The sequence below is a fragment of the Agelaius phoeniceus genome, chromosome 5 (assembly GCF_051311805.1).
Source record: "Agelaius phoeniceus isolate bAgePho1 chromosome 5, bAgePho1.hap1, whole genome shotgun sequence".
Taxonomy (NCBI): domain Eukaryota; kingdom Metazoa; phylum Chordata; class Aves; order Passeriformes; family Icteridae; genus Agelaius; species Agelaius phoeniceus.
The window spans coordinates 61,670,286-61,689,172 of NC_135269.1; the positions used below are offsets into that span (position 1 = coordinate 61,670,286).

The window sequence follows — 18,887 nt, forward strand, 5'->3', positions numbered from 1 at the left end:
AGCGTGTCCCTTACATTCCACACAATTTTGTTTGGGATGAGGATATACAACTTGTGAGTGCCCTGTGTAATGAGCAGCACTGAGCAGCATCCTATCACTTCAATATGCTAAATCTGCTACATAAAAATGGTTGTGATCTATGGGACTACATATTAAACAGCAGCACTGCTGAAACATGCTACAGCAACAGTTTTTCATGTCTTCGGCATGACCACTCTTCTGTGTATGATTCAAAGGATCTCAACTAGTTTTGTGCATTATTGTCAATTAGTTGTAAGGGAATTTACTCACTTACAGAAAAAAGAAAAGCCTATACAACAGAGTACTTTTATGATGGTAATTTACAAATAAATCTAATGGGTAATAAATTGAAGATGATTCCTTTTTAGTACTATGGTGTGTATCTGCTCAGCTGTACACAAAAATCAGATACAGAAATGAAATTAGATGGCAAATTAGAACTACACAGATGATATATGAAATATAAGAAAAGTTAGTACATAGATTTTCTCTTGATGTTTTACATTTCCTACTACATGTCATTAAGTCAGTCCATCTCTGGCATTAAAATGCATTTTTCTGCATTGTGTTTAGGACTATGATCTTTACTACTACTGTCACCATATCCTTGATTTTAATTCTTTAAAGCACACATTTTGTCCATCGCTGAGCTATCTTTCAATCCTGTCGTGGGATATGTTTTACACGTTTTCCAAGGAGGCAAAATAATGTAGTAGGCTGCATGGAACATAGCTGTAAGACAGGATCACAACAGAATCACAACAAAGAGAAGGGGCTTGTGCTTCCAACACTGCTCTGGGCAATCAAATACATATGTTACAGAAGGGCAGGCTTTTGTCACTCCTTATTTGTTCTCACTGGGTTACCATCTACTGCGGTCTTCTGAAAATCCAATCCCAATCATGGGTTTAAGCACTTGGACAGGTTACCTGGTAACTTTCACAACTCTAAGGTCCTAAAAGGGTATTTTTTTACATAGCAATGACCTTTTGTGCCACATCAAGCACTTTTAAGGTCCTTTGAGATTTTGATCCTACCACAGCTTCAAAGAAGATAAGTGGAATTGCCATTAGGAAGTGAGGTAGAAGAAAGGCAGCAAGTCCCATGGGAGTGCAATACACTTGCAAAATAGGATTTAGTGTCCAATGCTAATGAAATGAAAGGACTTTCAGTCATGTAAAAGAATATTTGATTTAATGAGATGAAGTAAATGTGATAAATCCTTAAGTTGCTACTTTGTTCACATGGCTATAAGTCATTCAAGGGGCTGCTAGCTTACTCTCATACTCTAAAATTTACATTAATAGCTCTCAGTAAATTTTGATCTATGCTGCAGACAGAGAAAGTCCCTCTCATTTCCTTCCATTCTTCAGACAGGCTGTTTAAGATTGTAGTTATTCCTTTCCTTCACTTTTGCTTTCTGTTATTTCTAGTAATTGTCAGGGTGTTCAGCACCTTATTCTATTGGAAACCTAGAAACTTATGATAAAGGGAGAAAAACTTCACTAGTTAAAAATGGAGAAAGCAAGACTTATGTGCATTAAAAAAGGTAATAATGAACCACTAACAAAAGCATGAAAAAAGTAAATATGTGATGTGTTTATCATTTGATGTATTTTCATGTTGTAAAGGAAATACTGCTTTTTCCTTTACACAAGACAGTGATGAAACTCAAATACTACATAAAGTTCTGAGCACCCATGATCAAATGAAATGAATCTCTATGAAATATTTTACAGGAAGACCAGTGAAATAGAGTATTCTATTATAGAAGATCAAAGGAGTTTTAGCTTTTTATTCAAGCAGAATTAATTCTGATATATAATTGCATTCCATGAATACATTTGGAAGTAAATACTAGAATGTATTAAAGATGCCAGGATTTCAGACTTGAAGTCTGTAGGCTTCTCACAATAGAAGTGTGAAGTTAGAAAACAGCTTCCAGTAGGAGGTATGGAGTACAATACCTAGCTTGTTTCATGTTAGCATTTGATAAGGTTTAAACTAGGGTTGCTATACATGTGGGTTATTTGCTTCAACATAGGGATCATCTCTTACTTTAGGGGCTCTAGATTATCCTGCCTTGTTCTCCAGCTGCCCTCCACAAGAGCAGAGATTTCCCATGGCTTTTGTGCCATATCATGCATATGTAATGGATATCCAAGATTACACTCCAGTCTTCATTCAGGATCTTGCATTATGCTTAGTGTCAGGTTGCAGTTGCAGGGCACACCTGAAGGAGGAGGCCCCCTGCAGACCTAAGACTCAACTTATATGTGGTTCTGTAATATAAGAGAAGTTGGGATTTTAGCTAATCTGTGATCATGGCTCAAGAAAGATTAGTTATTGTGGTACTGACATCACAGCTAGAATCCATTTTCTACTGCCTACCTACAGTTTCTATATAGTTTAAGTTATTATTTGGTCCATTTAAACAGAAATATCTTTAGCAACAGCTGAAAATGATATTTTGTCCTATAAGATCAGATAGGAAGACTAACAGGTTCTTGAAGCACCTCATGTTGTTGGTGCAACTTTAATAATTCTAAGCTCCAATTTATTCTCATATTTTGACTGCTTTTTGGTAGTGTGCAATCTCCAAAGCACAATGTGAAATTTCCATCTAATTAAAAAAAACCAAACTGCATTAAATATTGTGTCCAAGAGAACTCAAAGAAAAGGAAGTTATATTTCTAATCAGTCATTTTTAACAGTCAGTAATATTGTACTGATGTTACATGAAACACATCTCTTTTATGCAATTTTAAGTGCTATACAGCTTCTTGGCTAAATGAGAAAAAGTGCTCCTGATGAGTTTACTCGAGAAAGAAGTTATTAAGCCAAGTAATTCTCTTGAAAAGACATTCTAGCTTTACATCTAGCTACTTCAACAGCATACACAATATTTATTACTAGCCTAGGCCTTCATAAGACAAGCCAAATGTGAGTTGTAGAGATGGTTACAAGTAAGTGCTTTTGTGGTTAAAACAGATTTTGGATGGTAGCCAAAATATATTGCTCATTACTCATAGGATCTAATTCAATGAACAATTCTAACTTTTCTTCCTTTATTTTATACAATATATATTAAATCAAAAATCCTAATCCAACTAATTTATTCTAGTGCCACTGTGGCTGTGCAAAGAAGGAGTGGCTGGTGCTGCTGGCCCGTGTTATCTCACTGTATCTCAACTGGAGACAAACTCCCAGAGGTAGGATTTTTTTTTGAGCTGTGTTTATTTCTGATGTCAAAATACTCTGTATGATGGGGAGGAACCATCACCACCAGCCAAACTATAAGACACAGACACAGTTCTACCCTCTCAGCAGTCAGTGGGGCCAGGCTAAGTTGCTTTTGTGATGAGTTTCAGGTTAGATGCACTTAGGACAACTGAAACACATCATTAGGAGATTTGTGGGCCATACTGCCTAATTTGCAGACTTTAGTTGATGGTCAAGGCACAGAGCTCTGGCAAAATGGTAGCAGGTCAGAGCATGGGCATCAGTAGAAGGATTTTAACCTATCTCCTTTACTTAGCTACTTCCATATATGAGATGGGTTTTTTTCAGTTTTTGCCTACAGCTTTTGAAATTACCCATTACCCAATGGGTACCCACATGCCTACAAAGTAATCCCCAACAAAGTAATTCTGGGGATCAAGAGGCCTATAAAATGGATATTCTAATGTATAGCTTGTGAGTGCCTATCTACTCTTTATATTCACATTTTTCAGTTGATAACACGTTATAATGACAAAAAGACCTGAGAAAACGTTTTCTATTTGAGTAGAGAATTGTCAGAAGTTGTAAATCAAGGAGGTATGTTTTCCTAAGATAAATACCTATATGGCTAATTTAGCTGTTTTATTAAAGAGCCCATGCCTGAAAATTGAGCTCTGTGTTGTAGTTAGTCATCCTTAAAGAGGAAAACAATCTTTTGGCAATTAGAATCCTGAAAGACCCAGTGCACTCTAATGACTACTTTCTCTCCATAGTTCTGCACAGCTCAGTGCTGTTAGCTCTTAGTTTACAAATTAAGGCCAGATTGCCTGAAAGTTAACAAACATATAGCAAACATTTCTCATTTATTTCCAATGTCTACAGATTACAAATGAGTCCTGGACCTGCATAAAAAAGCAAATGGAAATTATAATATTCTATCACACCTACATTAATGCATGATTAAGAGAGGTAGTTATACTGGAGACTTTTTTTAACAGATTTGCAAACAAATTTGCATACATTGTGATTTGGTTTTAGTAACTCGACTAGCAAAAGGTTTAAGTTTCTCTGTTCTGGTTTGTTTTCTTTTTAGCTTTTTCTCTGGTCTCAGAATATTTAATCTGAACATGGCTGCTCCTTGTAAGGTGAAAGGGAGTCTGTCTGCCTCATTGCTCAACTGTACAAACTTCCCATGAGATACAAGCACCTCAGTGAGCAGAGTACAAACCTTTCTTTTATGAGGATTTTGTAGGCCTGCATGTAAACTTGGACTGGACCTAAACATGTGGAAGTTTGTAATCTTGCTTCTCATAATTTACCTACTTTTATGACAAAATTAAGAGAGTTTATTGTTATCTGATTTTATCTAGTTAAAAATGAACTCATCTGTTGAGTACTATAATAAAAAAGCTGTGACTGTTATATATTGTAGCAGGAAAAATGGAAAGCAATCTTTGTTTCAAACTTATTGAGCTCAGACAGCAAATTAAACTACAGCTACATTTTACTGACTATAAAACTCCATGTGAATTTAGCAGGGCTGCAGTTTTAATGACACACCATGAGCATCCATTCCACTTCTAAAAACCTCAGAGACTGCAGTAGGTTTGATGTACCTGTCCACAAATCTTATCTGTGGTAGGATTAATAAATTTGGCACTAACAGCCTTAAAATATGTAATTGCAAAATAACATCTGGGCCTGGTGCCTTGCATCTGTTTACCTGTGGTGGACATGAAATGCAGATAAATACTTGTTCCTTTTCTGACTCTGCAGTGGAGTTTGAGCCTTGCTGGTGCCAGAAAGCCTCAGGCTACACCAACAACCAAGGGAGTCTCAGTAAGAGATTACTGCACAGAAATTGCACAACACCTCTTACATGCCAAAATACACTAAAAACCACTGGGGCAGAGCTTTACTTACACCCAGCAGCTGCATAATTGTATGTGCAGAAATCTTTGGCAGGGGTTATGTACAAAATGATATGAGAACTGCAGCCCCTTCCTACCTGGGGACATCATAAAAGAACTCAGGCATCACAAGGGGGAGTAATTTAATGGCATTATGTAGGGACTTCAAAACTTTTCCTTTTGCTTCAATCTGGACTGACTGAGGTGACGTGAACTGAGCAGCAAAGTAGATGGAGCTGCTGCCTCTTTCACCTGAGGGCAGGAAGCAAGCTGGGGACAAAGAAGGAGAGCAGGTGCTCTGGCATTTGGAGAATGGGACAGAAGAAGTCAGCAGAGCAGTGAGCAAACACCATTTTCTGTTGATTGTTTGCTTTGTAGAAGGCTGGGGTTGCATGGGCATTTACAAACTGCTGCTGTGACAGCAGGTAAGAAAGGGGCATCTTATATCTTCTAGATCTCCAGGAATCAGATGATTTTTTATTCTCCTTGCACACCTGGACCCTTGCATAAGAACAGCATATCCTGAAGCCTGGAAAAGCTGCATCTCCAATACCTGTCCAGGGCAGTCCTGCAGTCAGTGTGCTTGTATTGATCAAGAGACCAAGGGAAAAATGTGAAATTTTCTATTTCCTATGAAACAACTAGATAAATATACTGCTTGAGTGTCAAGATTTGAAATTGAAGTTTTAGGTCAGGGGCAATATTCTCTGAAGATCTCTCTTGTTTAATAAAAGGCACTAATGGATAGCTGTTTCTCAACCTTTCAAGTGCAATCTGCACAGTGACAGGAGTGGTTTTCTGTCTCCTCTCTTGCATACTATCTGTAGAGAGCAGAGTGAAAACAGACCCCTCCCAAACAGGTATCACAATCTGAATCTAGATTCGTTTTTCAAAAGTCTCATTCACTATGTTAAGAGCTGTCATTCACTATGTTAAGTTAAAGCAGAGGAAATAATCTCTCAGATTTATTTTATGTTTGTACATATTTTACGTACAAACTGGCCAGATTCTACCATTACTTCAAACAAAAGCATTTTTTTGGCCTTTGCAAAGAGGAAGAAGCTTTTTTCTTCTTTCATAACTAAAACAGAATCTGAAGAAAATGAAACCAAGGATTGTTCTATGAAAGTAGAATTTATAGTGTTTTCAGCTGCACTTTTAAATACAAAATAAAACATAAAATTTTATATGCAGCATATAAAAAACTTGACTGCTGGTACACCAGTATTAACACCTGATTTGCAGCAAGGGAGGACTACCCAAAACCACATTTTAACTGAACTAAAATGATGATGCTTTGCTATATTCATTGATTGACAAGATTTATACCTTGCTGGATATCCAAAGCTTAGATAGAAAATGCAACATCTCTTTAATGGGTATGTTTGTTGCACAAGTGTCAGCTGGAATGGTACCATGAAACCAGACCCTGGATAGAGAGGGTGACTGAATGCCTGAGGCACTGATTTGGGACACTTTGAATGTATCTGGATAGATTAACTGCCTTGATGACTGAGAATTCCTGGTATACCCTTAATTTAACAAGTAATTGTACCCATTCCTTGCCAGGCTGAGCATTGCAGAGGATACCAGTATTAGGTCATGACATATTAATAGCAACTTAATATTGAACTTAGGAACTTACTCAACATAATAAGTGCCATAAATGGGATCATCAATTTTCTCCCAGCCATATGGAAGCTCTGAAAAACAAAGAGTTAATCCCTCTCAGTATATACAGTACAGAATGCAAAGATTTCTAAAAACAAAATTGTGGATCTTTGCTGGGTGTTGAGGGAAATAATAGTGAAATTAGATACAGTGGCTAAAGCAAAGCCAAATCATGAACACACCCCATGGCAGCCACAAGTTGTAGTAACTTGGAAATTTGCATGTAAAACCAACTCTTAGTTTATAGGGCAACACATTTTGGTTGAACTTCTTTATTGTTCCAAGAGTTGTACCAGCCAACAACTGTAGCACATCTTGTGTTACATCATTGACAGAGGAAGTGAGGGCATTCTATTTTCATGAAGAAAACACACAAGAAATGATTTTTGAGTTTTTTTTCTTAGGAATCCTGGAAAAGTTGGTCTAGAAGGAATGAAAAGAGTTTGTATCCCGCCATATAAGTACAGTTAGTATACTGAAATGTTTGCATTATTCTTCTTACTGGGATAGCAATTCCACAATCTCCAAAGGCATCCTGTTCCAAAGGTAAGTTATATATCAGGAACACAGGAGCACAGAACAGCACATGAAAGTACAACCAAAAAAAGATATTGTAGCATCCTCTGGACATAAAGCTAACTACATTTTTCAGAAACAGAGATCCCTAAAATATTCTGGTCTTTAAAATGAAATTGTTGCAAATATTAATTCAACAATCTTGAAAATCAACCTGCATTCATTTATAACCAAACTGCCACATATATATTCATGTACATCGATACTTATTTTATTATCACTAACTGAATGCTTAAAAAAATATTATATTCCCAACAGAATTTCATCTTGTGTTTAAAAGGCACCAGACAGAGGGAACAAGTATTTCAGTTGATATGAATAGAGTAAAAACCCCAGTACGAAGTGGTGACATGGATAGAGGAGACTCACAAAGGGATGGGCATTCCCATTATGCACAGGTATTGATTTCTGTGCAGTTAAAGACTGTGACACAATGTATGGGGAGTGGTGCTGAGATTCTAAAAGGAAATTTGACTCTAGAATTCCTTATCTCAGATTTTTTTTTCTTTTTAAATTCCTATTTTAAATTAACTTTTTGGAGACAATGAGTACTGAACTAGACAGAATAGAACTGATTTAGATCACATTGAACAGTCATTACACTGGTCATAAAGAAGTACTCCTGGAGGACTTGAGCTTTTTTTATTTTTTCAATGACAGTATGAATAGACAATTACTAACTTGCTCAAAGGGCCAAATAGGAAAGTAAAGCCTGAGTGGCAAAAGGGAGGCTAAAGGGTTAAAAGGCCGTGTTAACCTCTGCTTGTTACTTCTCCTTTAAATGCATCTGTAGTAGCTGACCCTTTCTTGAATGAACCTGTTTAGACTGCTGGGATCTTCATGTCACATTGCCCCCAAGGGATGTTCCTGCTCAGCCCATTCCAATCCTGCAGTGAAGGATACAACCCTCTGCAGGAGACAGGCAGATGAGGAAACTCCACATTACCTATTTTTTTTAACAGAAGGCCTAATGTTGATACTCAATTTTTCCTATTTTTCTTAGAAGATTGTTAGCTTTGAAATCTTCCTAACTCCACATTCTGAACTACTTTTTTTGTTACTCTCTTCATAGGAATTAAGGCAGCATAAGGTATTCAAGCTGGTCTCAGAATTACAGAGTAGTTGATGTTGGAAGGGAACTTTGGAGGTTGTCTAGCCCAACCCCTCCGCTCAAGGCAGGGTCAGCCAGATCAGATTGTTCAGGACCATCTCCAGTCAGCACTTCAATATATCCAAGGATGGAGACTCCACAACCTTTCTGTGTAACTCAGCCTGTGCCCTTTTGCCTCCTGCCCTGTCACCAGACACCACTGCAGAGAGCCTGGTTGTGTCCTTGCACCTCCCTTCATGTATTTATCTAGATTGATAACATCTCCCTTGAACCTTCATTTCTTCAGGCTAAACGATCCCAGGTTCAGGTCCCAGGTCTCTCATCCTTTCCTCCTAGGAGGGATGCTCCATCCCTCAATCACCTTAGTGGCCATTCACTGGACTCTCCTCCTCATGTCCATGTCTCTGCTGCACTGGGAGCCCTGGATGCAGCGCTCCAGCTGTGCCTCACCTGTGCTGAGCAGAGGGGCAGGAGCTTTTCCTTGGCCTGCTGGTGATGCTCTGCCAAGTGCAGCCCAGGAGGCTGCTGACCTCTGTATTGCAGGGACACATCACTGGCATGTTGAGGCTCTAAGCATTAGAAAGCCCTGTTGATGCTCTTCCCAGACCTTCTCAGAACTTGACTGAAATGAGGTGAATCACCCTACAACAGCTCTCACAAAATCCTGTGTATCTTGGGACAAGACTGTGTAGTGTAATCCATAAATATTCAAAAAGAAATCAGCTGATGCACAAATCCTGTACTGTCCCTACAGAAAATTTCATTGCCAACTCATGCATGATAAGCAAGGCAAAAATCTGCTGTGAAAAATGATGCTCCTACCAAACACTATGATACAGGATGAATATAAAATATTAGCTTAAGTACTATTAGTACATTTTATTTTCATGCAACCTTGCACAGTTTTCTTATGCTAATTAACTTCAAGTTGCTTTCATATCTGTCCATCTAAAATTATATTTCTTTAAAGAAAACTCAGAGAGGTACCAGTAAGACCTGTACATAAAAGTACACACAGACACACACACCTCCCCACAGACATACACACACAGGTGTCCAAAGGCTCCTCTCCCAAAGTCCATTAGTAGGTGCATTTTTTCAGAGTATGAAATAAATAAATAAATAAGCAGATATTTTGTCCAAGTTTGAAAGTGGGTGTTTTTGTGTAAGTATATACACTACAAGTATATAGATGCAGATAACATATTTAGTTTTACATATTGATAAAAATCTGAAATAATTGAGGATTCACTATTAACCTATTGGCCTATTTTTTCCTAAAGTAATACTTAATTGTACTTATGAACTGGCACAACTACTGAGAAGGGAAAAGAAAAAATCCATTTACTACTGTAAAAATTTTATGTATTTGACATACTAAGGAGAATCCCCTTTTAAATGCATGGCTTGAATGACTGATTATTTAACATCATAAGATATCCATGGGTTCAGAAGAAAGAAAAACAAGATTACCTTTGTGTACCATAATACACTCCATGTAAGGTTATGCTCTGATTTTATTATTCTATTTAAGATTTGGCCTATAAGCTATGTTTAATTAAAATTCTGTGTTGACCAGTAAAACAGAATTGCTAGAGCACAAACCCCAGGCCCCTGCCTGTTGAGAATGGCAGATAAGATTAGTGGAGTGTAGTTTACTACAGAACTTCTCTAAGAAGAATCTTCTGCTACATTAGCTTTCAGGAACACTGTGATTATTTTTCATTAGACTAAATTGTGGCATCTATTCCATTTTTCACTCTTGAAATGAAAGATTAAAGGACAGAAATACTTTACTGCTTTATAAAACAGGAAGCTTAGCATTTGCCAGATTAGGGGTGAGGGCATTACAGTTTCTCCTTTTGATTTCACTGTACCCAGGGATGATCATTAGGGATGAAAGTGAACATTAAATATTTGTAAAAGAGAATTGTTGTACAAGACTAGTGAAGGAGATTGCTAATGGATGTGAATAGGGAAAGGAGCTATATCTTTCAGCTGATATTCATTTGGTAGCATCAGCATGCTCATTTGTGTGCAATTTTTGCAAGCACTGGTTCATGGATACTGTGCTATAGAATGACAGACATCTTCATCTTTTGGAACTCAACACTTCTACCACTCTTGTCCTCCAGGTCTGAAGACTGCTGAAGGATTTCTCTCTATAGAATGGAAAAAAATTTAAAAAATACCTTTTATTTTTAAATCTTAAATATCTAACATCCTCCTATCATCCAGTACAGGGCTTTCTCAGGAATATTTATAAAATCACCTTTTAAAAATCAGTAATGATTTGTGCAGTGGTTGGCAATGCTGACACCATGAGTGGATGTAAGGGTGCTAGATAGTCTCTATGATGATATATTTATATCCTCCAGCTTTTGCAATGCATGCTTTATTCCTTACAAGACAAGCAGCATCTAGCCAATACCAGTCATCCAAAACAACCTTTGCTCAGTAACCATCTGGGTGAGCTTTTAATTCAGAATTGCCTTTCTAAAAGTTAAATGCCGAGTGGTAATGAAAGTCAGAAGAAAGCAAGAAAAAAAGGAAAGAAAAAAAGAAAGAAAGGAAAAAAGAGAAAGAAGGAAGAAAGGAAAGACTGATATGAATTTGAGCAGGTTGCTTTAATAATCAATTGTAGTGCCTTCTCATCACAGACTGCTTATGCTAATGGTGCAGATGCTCTTATTCTGCCTTCTGAAAGCTGTTGCATTTCAGAATGATTTTTAATGGTGCCACTTAACATTCTCTAGGGATGGAGGAAAGAGTACATTTTGGATCTCAGTGTGCCAAGATGAAAAAGCACACCACCAAGCCTGGAGATTAATTTTTCTGAAGTTTATCATTCACTGAGTTAAAGAGAATCATAAAAACTTCTCAAGGTTTCAGAACAACAGACAGCATTGTGTCACTACCCACCCTGCTGACATGCTGGAAAGAAAGATGAGAGCATATTTCCTGATTCAGCTGCAAATCAAAATATTTGTTTGGTTCAAAGGAATATAGCATGAGAGAGAAAAAAATAATATAATGCCTGCTGTTATAGAAAATACTGTCATTGAGCATGTGGAAGCTGTGGAGGAACAAGTTTGGTTCACCTGCCTTGTTAACACCCAGGCACAGGCCAGGAATCATTTTCTAACCTATATAGGAGATTTTTCAGAAAAAAAAAATACTGTATCTTCCCACTCAAAAGCCTGTGATTTTTTAATCTCTTGCTTTCTCTCTTTTCTTTCTCCCTGTTTCAAATTCAGTTTTGCCTTTTCAAGTCAGTTACCTACTGGAAAGGGTATCAAAAGAATTGGATTACAAGTTAAAAGCAGTGCAGCCCCACAGTGCTATGCGGTGTCACAGTCTTCCAGTTCCTCTAAGAGATACAGTCTTTGCAAATATTTATCTCTAAGTCTAAACCAGTGTTCCTCACTGCATAGCTTACACAAAAAAACATTGCTTGTAATACCCCAAGGCACAGCACACAGGTTCCCAGGGGGTGGATGCTGCTCCTGTGCTGCTCCCTCAGGAGCTCAGGGTTGGAGATACTGGGTTTGGATGCTTTTGTTTGTGCAAGTCCACATTGTCCAGATGATACATGAAACACACTATGGTTGTGCTGCTGCTCCTGAAACCTCTGATACAGCTTGCCATGAGGAAAGAGAGGAATTACACTACCCACTGAAAATCAGGACCTAACCTATTACCCCCATACCTATGTGAATTTTTCTAGGTCACCTATCTGCATTCCATCTGGAGCTCAAAAACTGAACCAGATCAACAGGTACATGCTATGGAAACACTAAGTAGGTGGGGAGAGAAAAAAAATTAGATAAAAATGGAAGTTGAATTGTTCACTCTCTCCGTGAAAATAACAACAAAGGTAGGATTGACAATTCCACCTCCACAAAAAAACCCTAAATTGACTACTCCTTTAAGGGAAGATCCCTTTAATGGAAGATCTGGAAAACCTAGTGAATGTACCACCTCCAAGCCAAGCCATGTAAGTTCAATTTCAGTGAAACTTGTGTTCTCCAAATGCCATTCTCATATCAGGAAATTTCACAGAATCATGACTGTTTATGTTATGTCTGCAATCAAAAAACATTCATGTCCAATTTATTTTCACAAATAAAGTGCCATTATGCAAAATTTCTCCTTGCAGAATGGAAATAAATGTGAAAGTAATACATCTGATAAATGCATCTTTTTCCTTCTGTGCAGCTTATTGTGACATGCCACATCCTTAATTATGTAGAACATAGATTAGTTACTATTACTATAAATACAATAATATTTTTCCCAGCATTGTTACCAAGTGATACTGGCAACAGTTGGGATATTTTTTAACATCAGGTATACTTGATTCCTCTGACATGGAGAACTGTGCAGTGCTAATTAAGATTTGCATTAATACAAAGTGTTAACTGAATTACTGGTATTTTTGTTTTGTTTTTGTTTTGGTTTTTATTGTTCGTTTGGTTTTGGTTTTGTTTTTTTTTTTACTAAAAAATCTATAAAAGGCTTGTTAGCTTTTCAGTCAAATAAAAATTAAAACCCCCAATCAAGTAGAAATAAATAAGGGGGAAAAAACTTACATGTTGTGAACTCAGATAGATTACTGTAGGCACTGCCTGAGGTGGTTTCCTTAATAAAGGTTTAATAAGGAACTCAGTGCTCAAGAGGGAAGTGGACAATAAGCTGGTCAAAAGTACTTTCCATGGACCTTTTCAAGAGAAAGCCAAGAGTTTCTGTTAAAATATTTTAAACAAAATGCAAAATCATGTTTTCCATGTATTTATAAAGAATAGATTTAAGGAAAGCAGAAACATTGAAAAAAAGATTATAAAAATGTTACAATTTTTTTCATCAAATCTTGTTATCCTTTTATCTTGTTCTTGTCCTTACTCCTGCATTAGTTGTGCCATGTGCCTGGTTCATATTACAGAACTTCTGTGTAGAGAGAAGCTTAAAGCAGCTCCTTGTTGATCTCAAGGTTCCCACTAAAGTGACCAGCATGTTGCTGGGGAAACAGAGATATCTCACATTTTAGCTGCAAGTTCTTGCTCAGAAGGCTGGATAAGAATGCATCCAAGCTTCCTAGAAATACTAAAACAGCAGTGTGCCTTAGCTTCCAAGAAGAGCATGGTAAAATTTCTGAATTCAGTGTCAAATTACACACCATCTCATTTTTAATATAATAAAAGGTACTCATAAACAGAGTCACTGCAACACCCCCACAGCTCAGAGCTCTAAACTAGCTGACATGGGCACTGCTAGAAGTGAAGTCCCTTCAGGATGAGGGACATTTTCTGCAGATGCTGGCTTGCCAGAGGAGCCTGACCTGTGCCCTGGTGGGCTCCATGCCCACGAGCCCAGGTGGCCCTGCTGGCTGGTTCAAGGTTGTGAGAAACAACTGCTCACTTTGAAAATTTAAAAAGGTTTATTAAACCTTGACAAACATACAACAAAAGGACTAAATAAGGAAAAATTTGCAGCACTGGGAACTGCCCCTCATGCATACCACATGGCCAGTTCATCTTCAAGATGGATGCTCAGTCTTTTATACCCCTGGGGGTTGGATCAGCCAGCCCTGCCCCCTCCCAAAATCTGTCAGTCAGCTCTTCCTTGCCCTTTATCAATGGAGACTGCTTTCTTGTAACTGGATTGGAGCTCAGGTGTTGCCATGCCTCACCCCCTCAGCACCCCCAAGCTTTTCCATTCCCAGCTGCCCCATGCAAGGGGCACCTGTGCACACCTTCTTTGTACCTGTCCTAGACAGCCCAGGCTGTCTGATGGCAACAATACAGGGGGGAAAGGGAACTGTGGGGAGAGCAGAGGACATCTAAACTACAATAACATAACTAAACATCACTAAAGATTTTCTTAATATTCCCACAATAGTTATCCCTTAACTGCGAGTGCCAATCATCTCATCATCCATCTCTAACAAGTTTCAGCCAGGCTGTATTAAAGGCCAGGCTGAATGGGGCTTGGAGCAACCTGGTCTGGTGAAAGGCATCCCTGTGGCAGGGGGTTGCAATGAGATGCTCTGGCACTGGCCCTCTCCTTTTGCCTGCAGAGCAGGAGCCCTGAGTACATCAATTGCACGCTGCATTATCAGTTTGTATTCCTGAAGTTCAGCAGATTTGCTTCATGCCACGTAGAGCTGCAATGTGGAAGATTCTGCCTTTGAAACGGATTTTATTAACACAGCTGTTTTGTGCTATTTTCCTTAGACTTTGAAACAAACAGACTGAAAAGAAACACTCTGTTTGATCTTTTGGATGTTCAAATCTTTCAGTGCTTGTATCTCATTACTGACTGTATCAATTCAGCCTTGTTGCAAACCAGCCTTGTTTTCTATCTAACAAATGCATGATGTCATAAAGTTAGGCTTAGGCTTTTCTTCTATTTGCTTTCCAGTCTCTTACTTTATTTATATTAATTGTTTTGTTGTTATATGTTTAACTGCATACCCTGTGAATTTGTGGAGCTTCTGAATTTACTGTTATTATAAAACCTTAACCCTTAAATTTAGCTACTGACCTAAAAAGTTCCATATTAAAGTATGTAGCTACTAAAAGTGCAGGCCAAATTTTATGGGAGGCTGCCAGGTGTTCTGTCTCTCAAATTCAACAATTTTAGTTATCTGTTCACCTCTTAACCTCTAGTCTTACAAATTAAAATGTTTATTATTCTGTAATAAACCCAAATGACAGATTTCAGTGCTATTTTCAGTGCCTTTATTAAGGGGGAAACAGAAATACCCTCAGCCTTTGCTCACAGGGTGAGTGCCTGTGCCCTTGCCTGTCTTGGTTGCCCTCTGCTGAACTCCTGTGTATCATGGGGCCCAAAAACTGGGTTCAGTATTACAGATGCAATCTAACAAGTCAGTTATCAGCCTGTACTGTTGCAAGATGTTGTTTCTGCCCAAGAGTAGAACTCTGCATTTGTCCTTGCTGAAATTCACAGGGTTTCTGCTGGGCCAGTCCACAGCCTGACTAGGTCTCAATGCAGCCATGCCCTTGGCTGTGTTGATGGGGTCACCTGCAAAGCTGACTTTGTTGCCTCCTTCAGACTGTACCTAGACTCTTCTTCACCCAGATGCTCAGGAGAGCTCCATACAGCCATGCTGCTCCTGTGCATGGAGGAAGCCACTTTTTCCTCATCTTGTCTAACCCTCTTTCCTGGTCAAACATGTTATTTTGCCTTGTTTCTGAAGGATTTTTAAAATAACAACACTGAACTTCAATCAAAATTTCAATCAACATTAGAAAACATTTGTTTCATGACTGCCTTTTTCTCACTGGGCCTCGGGAGTCTCAAGTCAATGTTTCAAAATAAATCACATAGAATAATGCTGTCTGTTTTTCTGGTGGCTTTTTTTCTGCCTTGTTATTACAACAAATGGCAATTACTTGATTTTATTTGACAGGCCAGTGATGGAAATGGATAGATGTATTATAAAAGGAGACAGAAAAATATAGCATCTGTAATGCTAATGTAAAAAAAAAATAGCCAAGTAGTACTTTGAATGCTTACAATGAACTGATTACCTGTGGGTGGTCTACAAACAGAAAGCTATCCTGCCCAGACTGTAAAATTTCAAAGGTGCATTATGTATTTGTGATGAGCTGAAACTGCCTCAGAATCACCAGATGACCTTGGATGGAAATCTGAGAGCAGGTTAAATAAACTAGAGCTATGATCAAGTACAAGGCATTTCTGTGTTTTATAAAGTGGCATTACATTTCTGTGTTTTATGAAGTGGCCAGTGAAGTTCTATACAATCAGATAGCAGAATCCTCCTCAAGGTACTTTCTATATGATTTGTTTCTATGACTACCATGCTTTTTAATAACATGTTTTTTCAGTTCTGAACTTGGCTGCATATACATAATGCAGATACAGTAGTTGTTTAAATAGTATTTGATGAAATAGATAAATCAATACAATTGATGAGAGAGATTACATTGCACTGGGGAAAATTCATGTTAACACTGCACCTGCTGAAGCAGCAATTCTTCATTTATACTAGTGAAATAAGATTAGAGGCTGTTTTTTTCTTCTCAGTGGCTTCATTGCCTTGCTGAGGGTGAGAACTTTCAAGGCCCATTTTTTATTACTTTTTGCTTTGCCGTACAATCAATAAAAATCTGCTTTGGTTGCATGGAACTGCTTTCTGAAACCTCTTGTTATAACTTATTCATCGTTATGCATTAGTGATATTTATGGGGACACTCACTCCATACTTTAAACATTATGTTAAAAAATCTCTTGGCATTTGAGTGACAAGAAAATATATATGAATTCACAAGCTTATTTTTCTTTATTTGAATTGTAATGCCATCTGCCAAAACTCACTCTCAGTATGGTTCTGTGACAGCATCAGGAAGGAGCTTTGCATGAGAAACAGGTGTGTGGTCCTTTGTTAATGTACCAGACACAATGTGCTTGCATTCATAAGGGCACTTTGCAATTTCAGTGTTGAATTAATACATCTATTTGTGTCAATGACAAACTAATCAGGTTTCTAAGTCACTTTGCCTTCAACAGTTTTAACTCTGTGAGATAATAGTACAATAAAGATCAACCCATTCTTTCTTCATGTTAATATTCATTAATATTGGCATATCCTAATATGGAAGAAAAGATATAGGAAGAAAGAAAAATAAAAGGAAGGCAAAGGGAATGCAAAATATGCCTGTTGTCACTTTTTCTGACATTTCAGCACATAAAAAATAAAAATCATTACTATGAAAGAAGTTGAAAGAACTACTTTGCCTTCCTTTTATTTTTCTCTCTTCCTTCTTGGTATAAAACCTCCCTAAGAGTGAATAGAGTAGCAACCTAAACACTAGAGAGGGGACTGAGAGGTTCCTGTGTTAGTGGGATGGAGATGGAAATGGGACAGAGAGATGGAAAAAACAGTTATTGGACAAAGAGAGTGTCTGCTCACTTTTTTTCATGCATTGTAGCACTAGACTATTTGCATGTCAGGAGACTGTCAGGTTACTCAGTTATGGCTGCCTTTATCATAAACATCAGCCCAGAGTAATTGAGGCATCTGACTTTCATGATACTGATACATGCAATTTTGGAATCAGCAACTGATCTACTTAATTCCAACAGAAAGTAACCTTTTCCCCAGTCTATGCCCTGGCATGGGTATTATATAAATTGGTTATTTAAATTAAACTAATTAATTTTAATCACATTTGTGCTTAATGGTTGAAGTAAAATTTCCAAATTGAAGCTGTACTAACTCAGTGGCAGAATAAACAAATTCAAATTTGATTTCCTCATTTTCTGCCAGTCTTTTAATTTCTGCTCTTTACTATACTCCAGTCCCTTCAGCTTCTTAAATATCAAGGTCACTACAAGTTCTTTAAATAAAAGAGACTTTCGGACTGCTTCTGCTACAACTATCCCAAAAGCTGTATGGTCTGCCACAAAGTTGCAACAGAATATAGGAACACAAAACACAAACATTAAACTGATCTCTCACTGTAGTATCTCACTTCAGCCTAGCTTTTCCCAACTATTTTTTGCCTTTCTAATTCTTCTGTAAACCAGCTTAGAATTAATCAAATAAAGGCATACAAAGACATATCTTTTACAGACTGACGTAGTGACACTTGATTGAAATTTTTGAGGGTTTCTCCCTATGGCCCAGGAGAAAAATTCAGAGTGATTAGGCTGGGTCCCCTCAATGTCAACATTCAGAAAACCCAGTACGAAAGGCAGCAGCATGACCTTAGTGACTACAGCCTCAGTTATTTACAAAAATACATGGATTAGGGCCCAAAAGATAATATAAAAACTGCTGTTCAACCAAGGTGTCCCTAAAGCACTAGAAAAGAGTCTGAGTAGATCAGAGAAATAAACTGCAGAAATTGCAAGCAGAAGAAATGATAAGATTGATTTTGTTGTCATTGTGTATAACTATGAATAGCTGTATAATAACCAGGGAAGAGCAAGTAAGTACAGAACAGATCAACTTTTTGTGGCTAATTATGTTTCTTTTCAGTCATTTGCAGTCTTCATGAAACTTAATAAAACTGTACTGACCATCTGCAGACAGAACTCAGAGGATGAAAATTTATTGAGACTTTTATATTGGACAGGTGTAGAGACTATTGTCTTAAAGGCAAGCAGAGTTGGAAGGGATTTTACACCTCTCTTGATAGGCACTCTACTGATACATAAAGTAATGGTGAAATTATCAGCCATAGCTTTCAGATGCAGGACAATGGGAAAATATTGAAGGAAAAAATTAAGTTTCTTTATCATTTATGATATATCCGCCCTGTACACTTTCCAAGAGCTAGAAATATTTTTCCTTTGCAATCTTTAATTATTTTGAACAAAATGTTATA

The 18,887-nt window shown here is 37.7% G+C and overlaps 1 protein-coding gene across 15 annotated transcripts in view; it reads right to left on the reverse strand.

Annotated features, from left to right (window-relative positions):
* The window catches only part of MAGI2 (membrane associated guanylate kinase, WW and PDZ domain containing 2), a 702,121-nt gene that overhangs the window by 149,309 nt on the left and 533,925 nt on the right, over positions 1-18,887 (reverse strand). For all 15 annotated transcript variants that reach the window (XM_077179136.1, XM_077179134.1, XM_054631283.2 and 12 more), the window contains one exon: positions 6,799-6,856. In XM_077179136.1, coding sequence (XP_077035251.1) covers positions 6,799-6,856 — 58 coding nt within the window. The remainder of the gene's footprint in view (positions 1-6,798; positions 6,857-18,887) is intronic.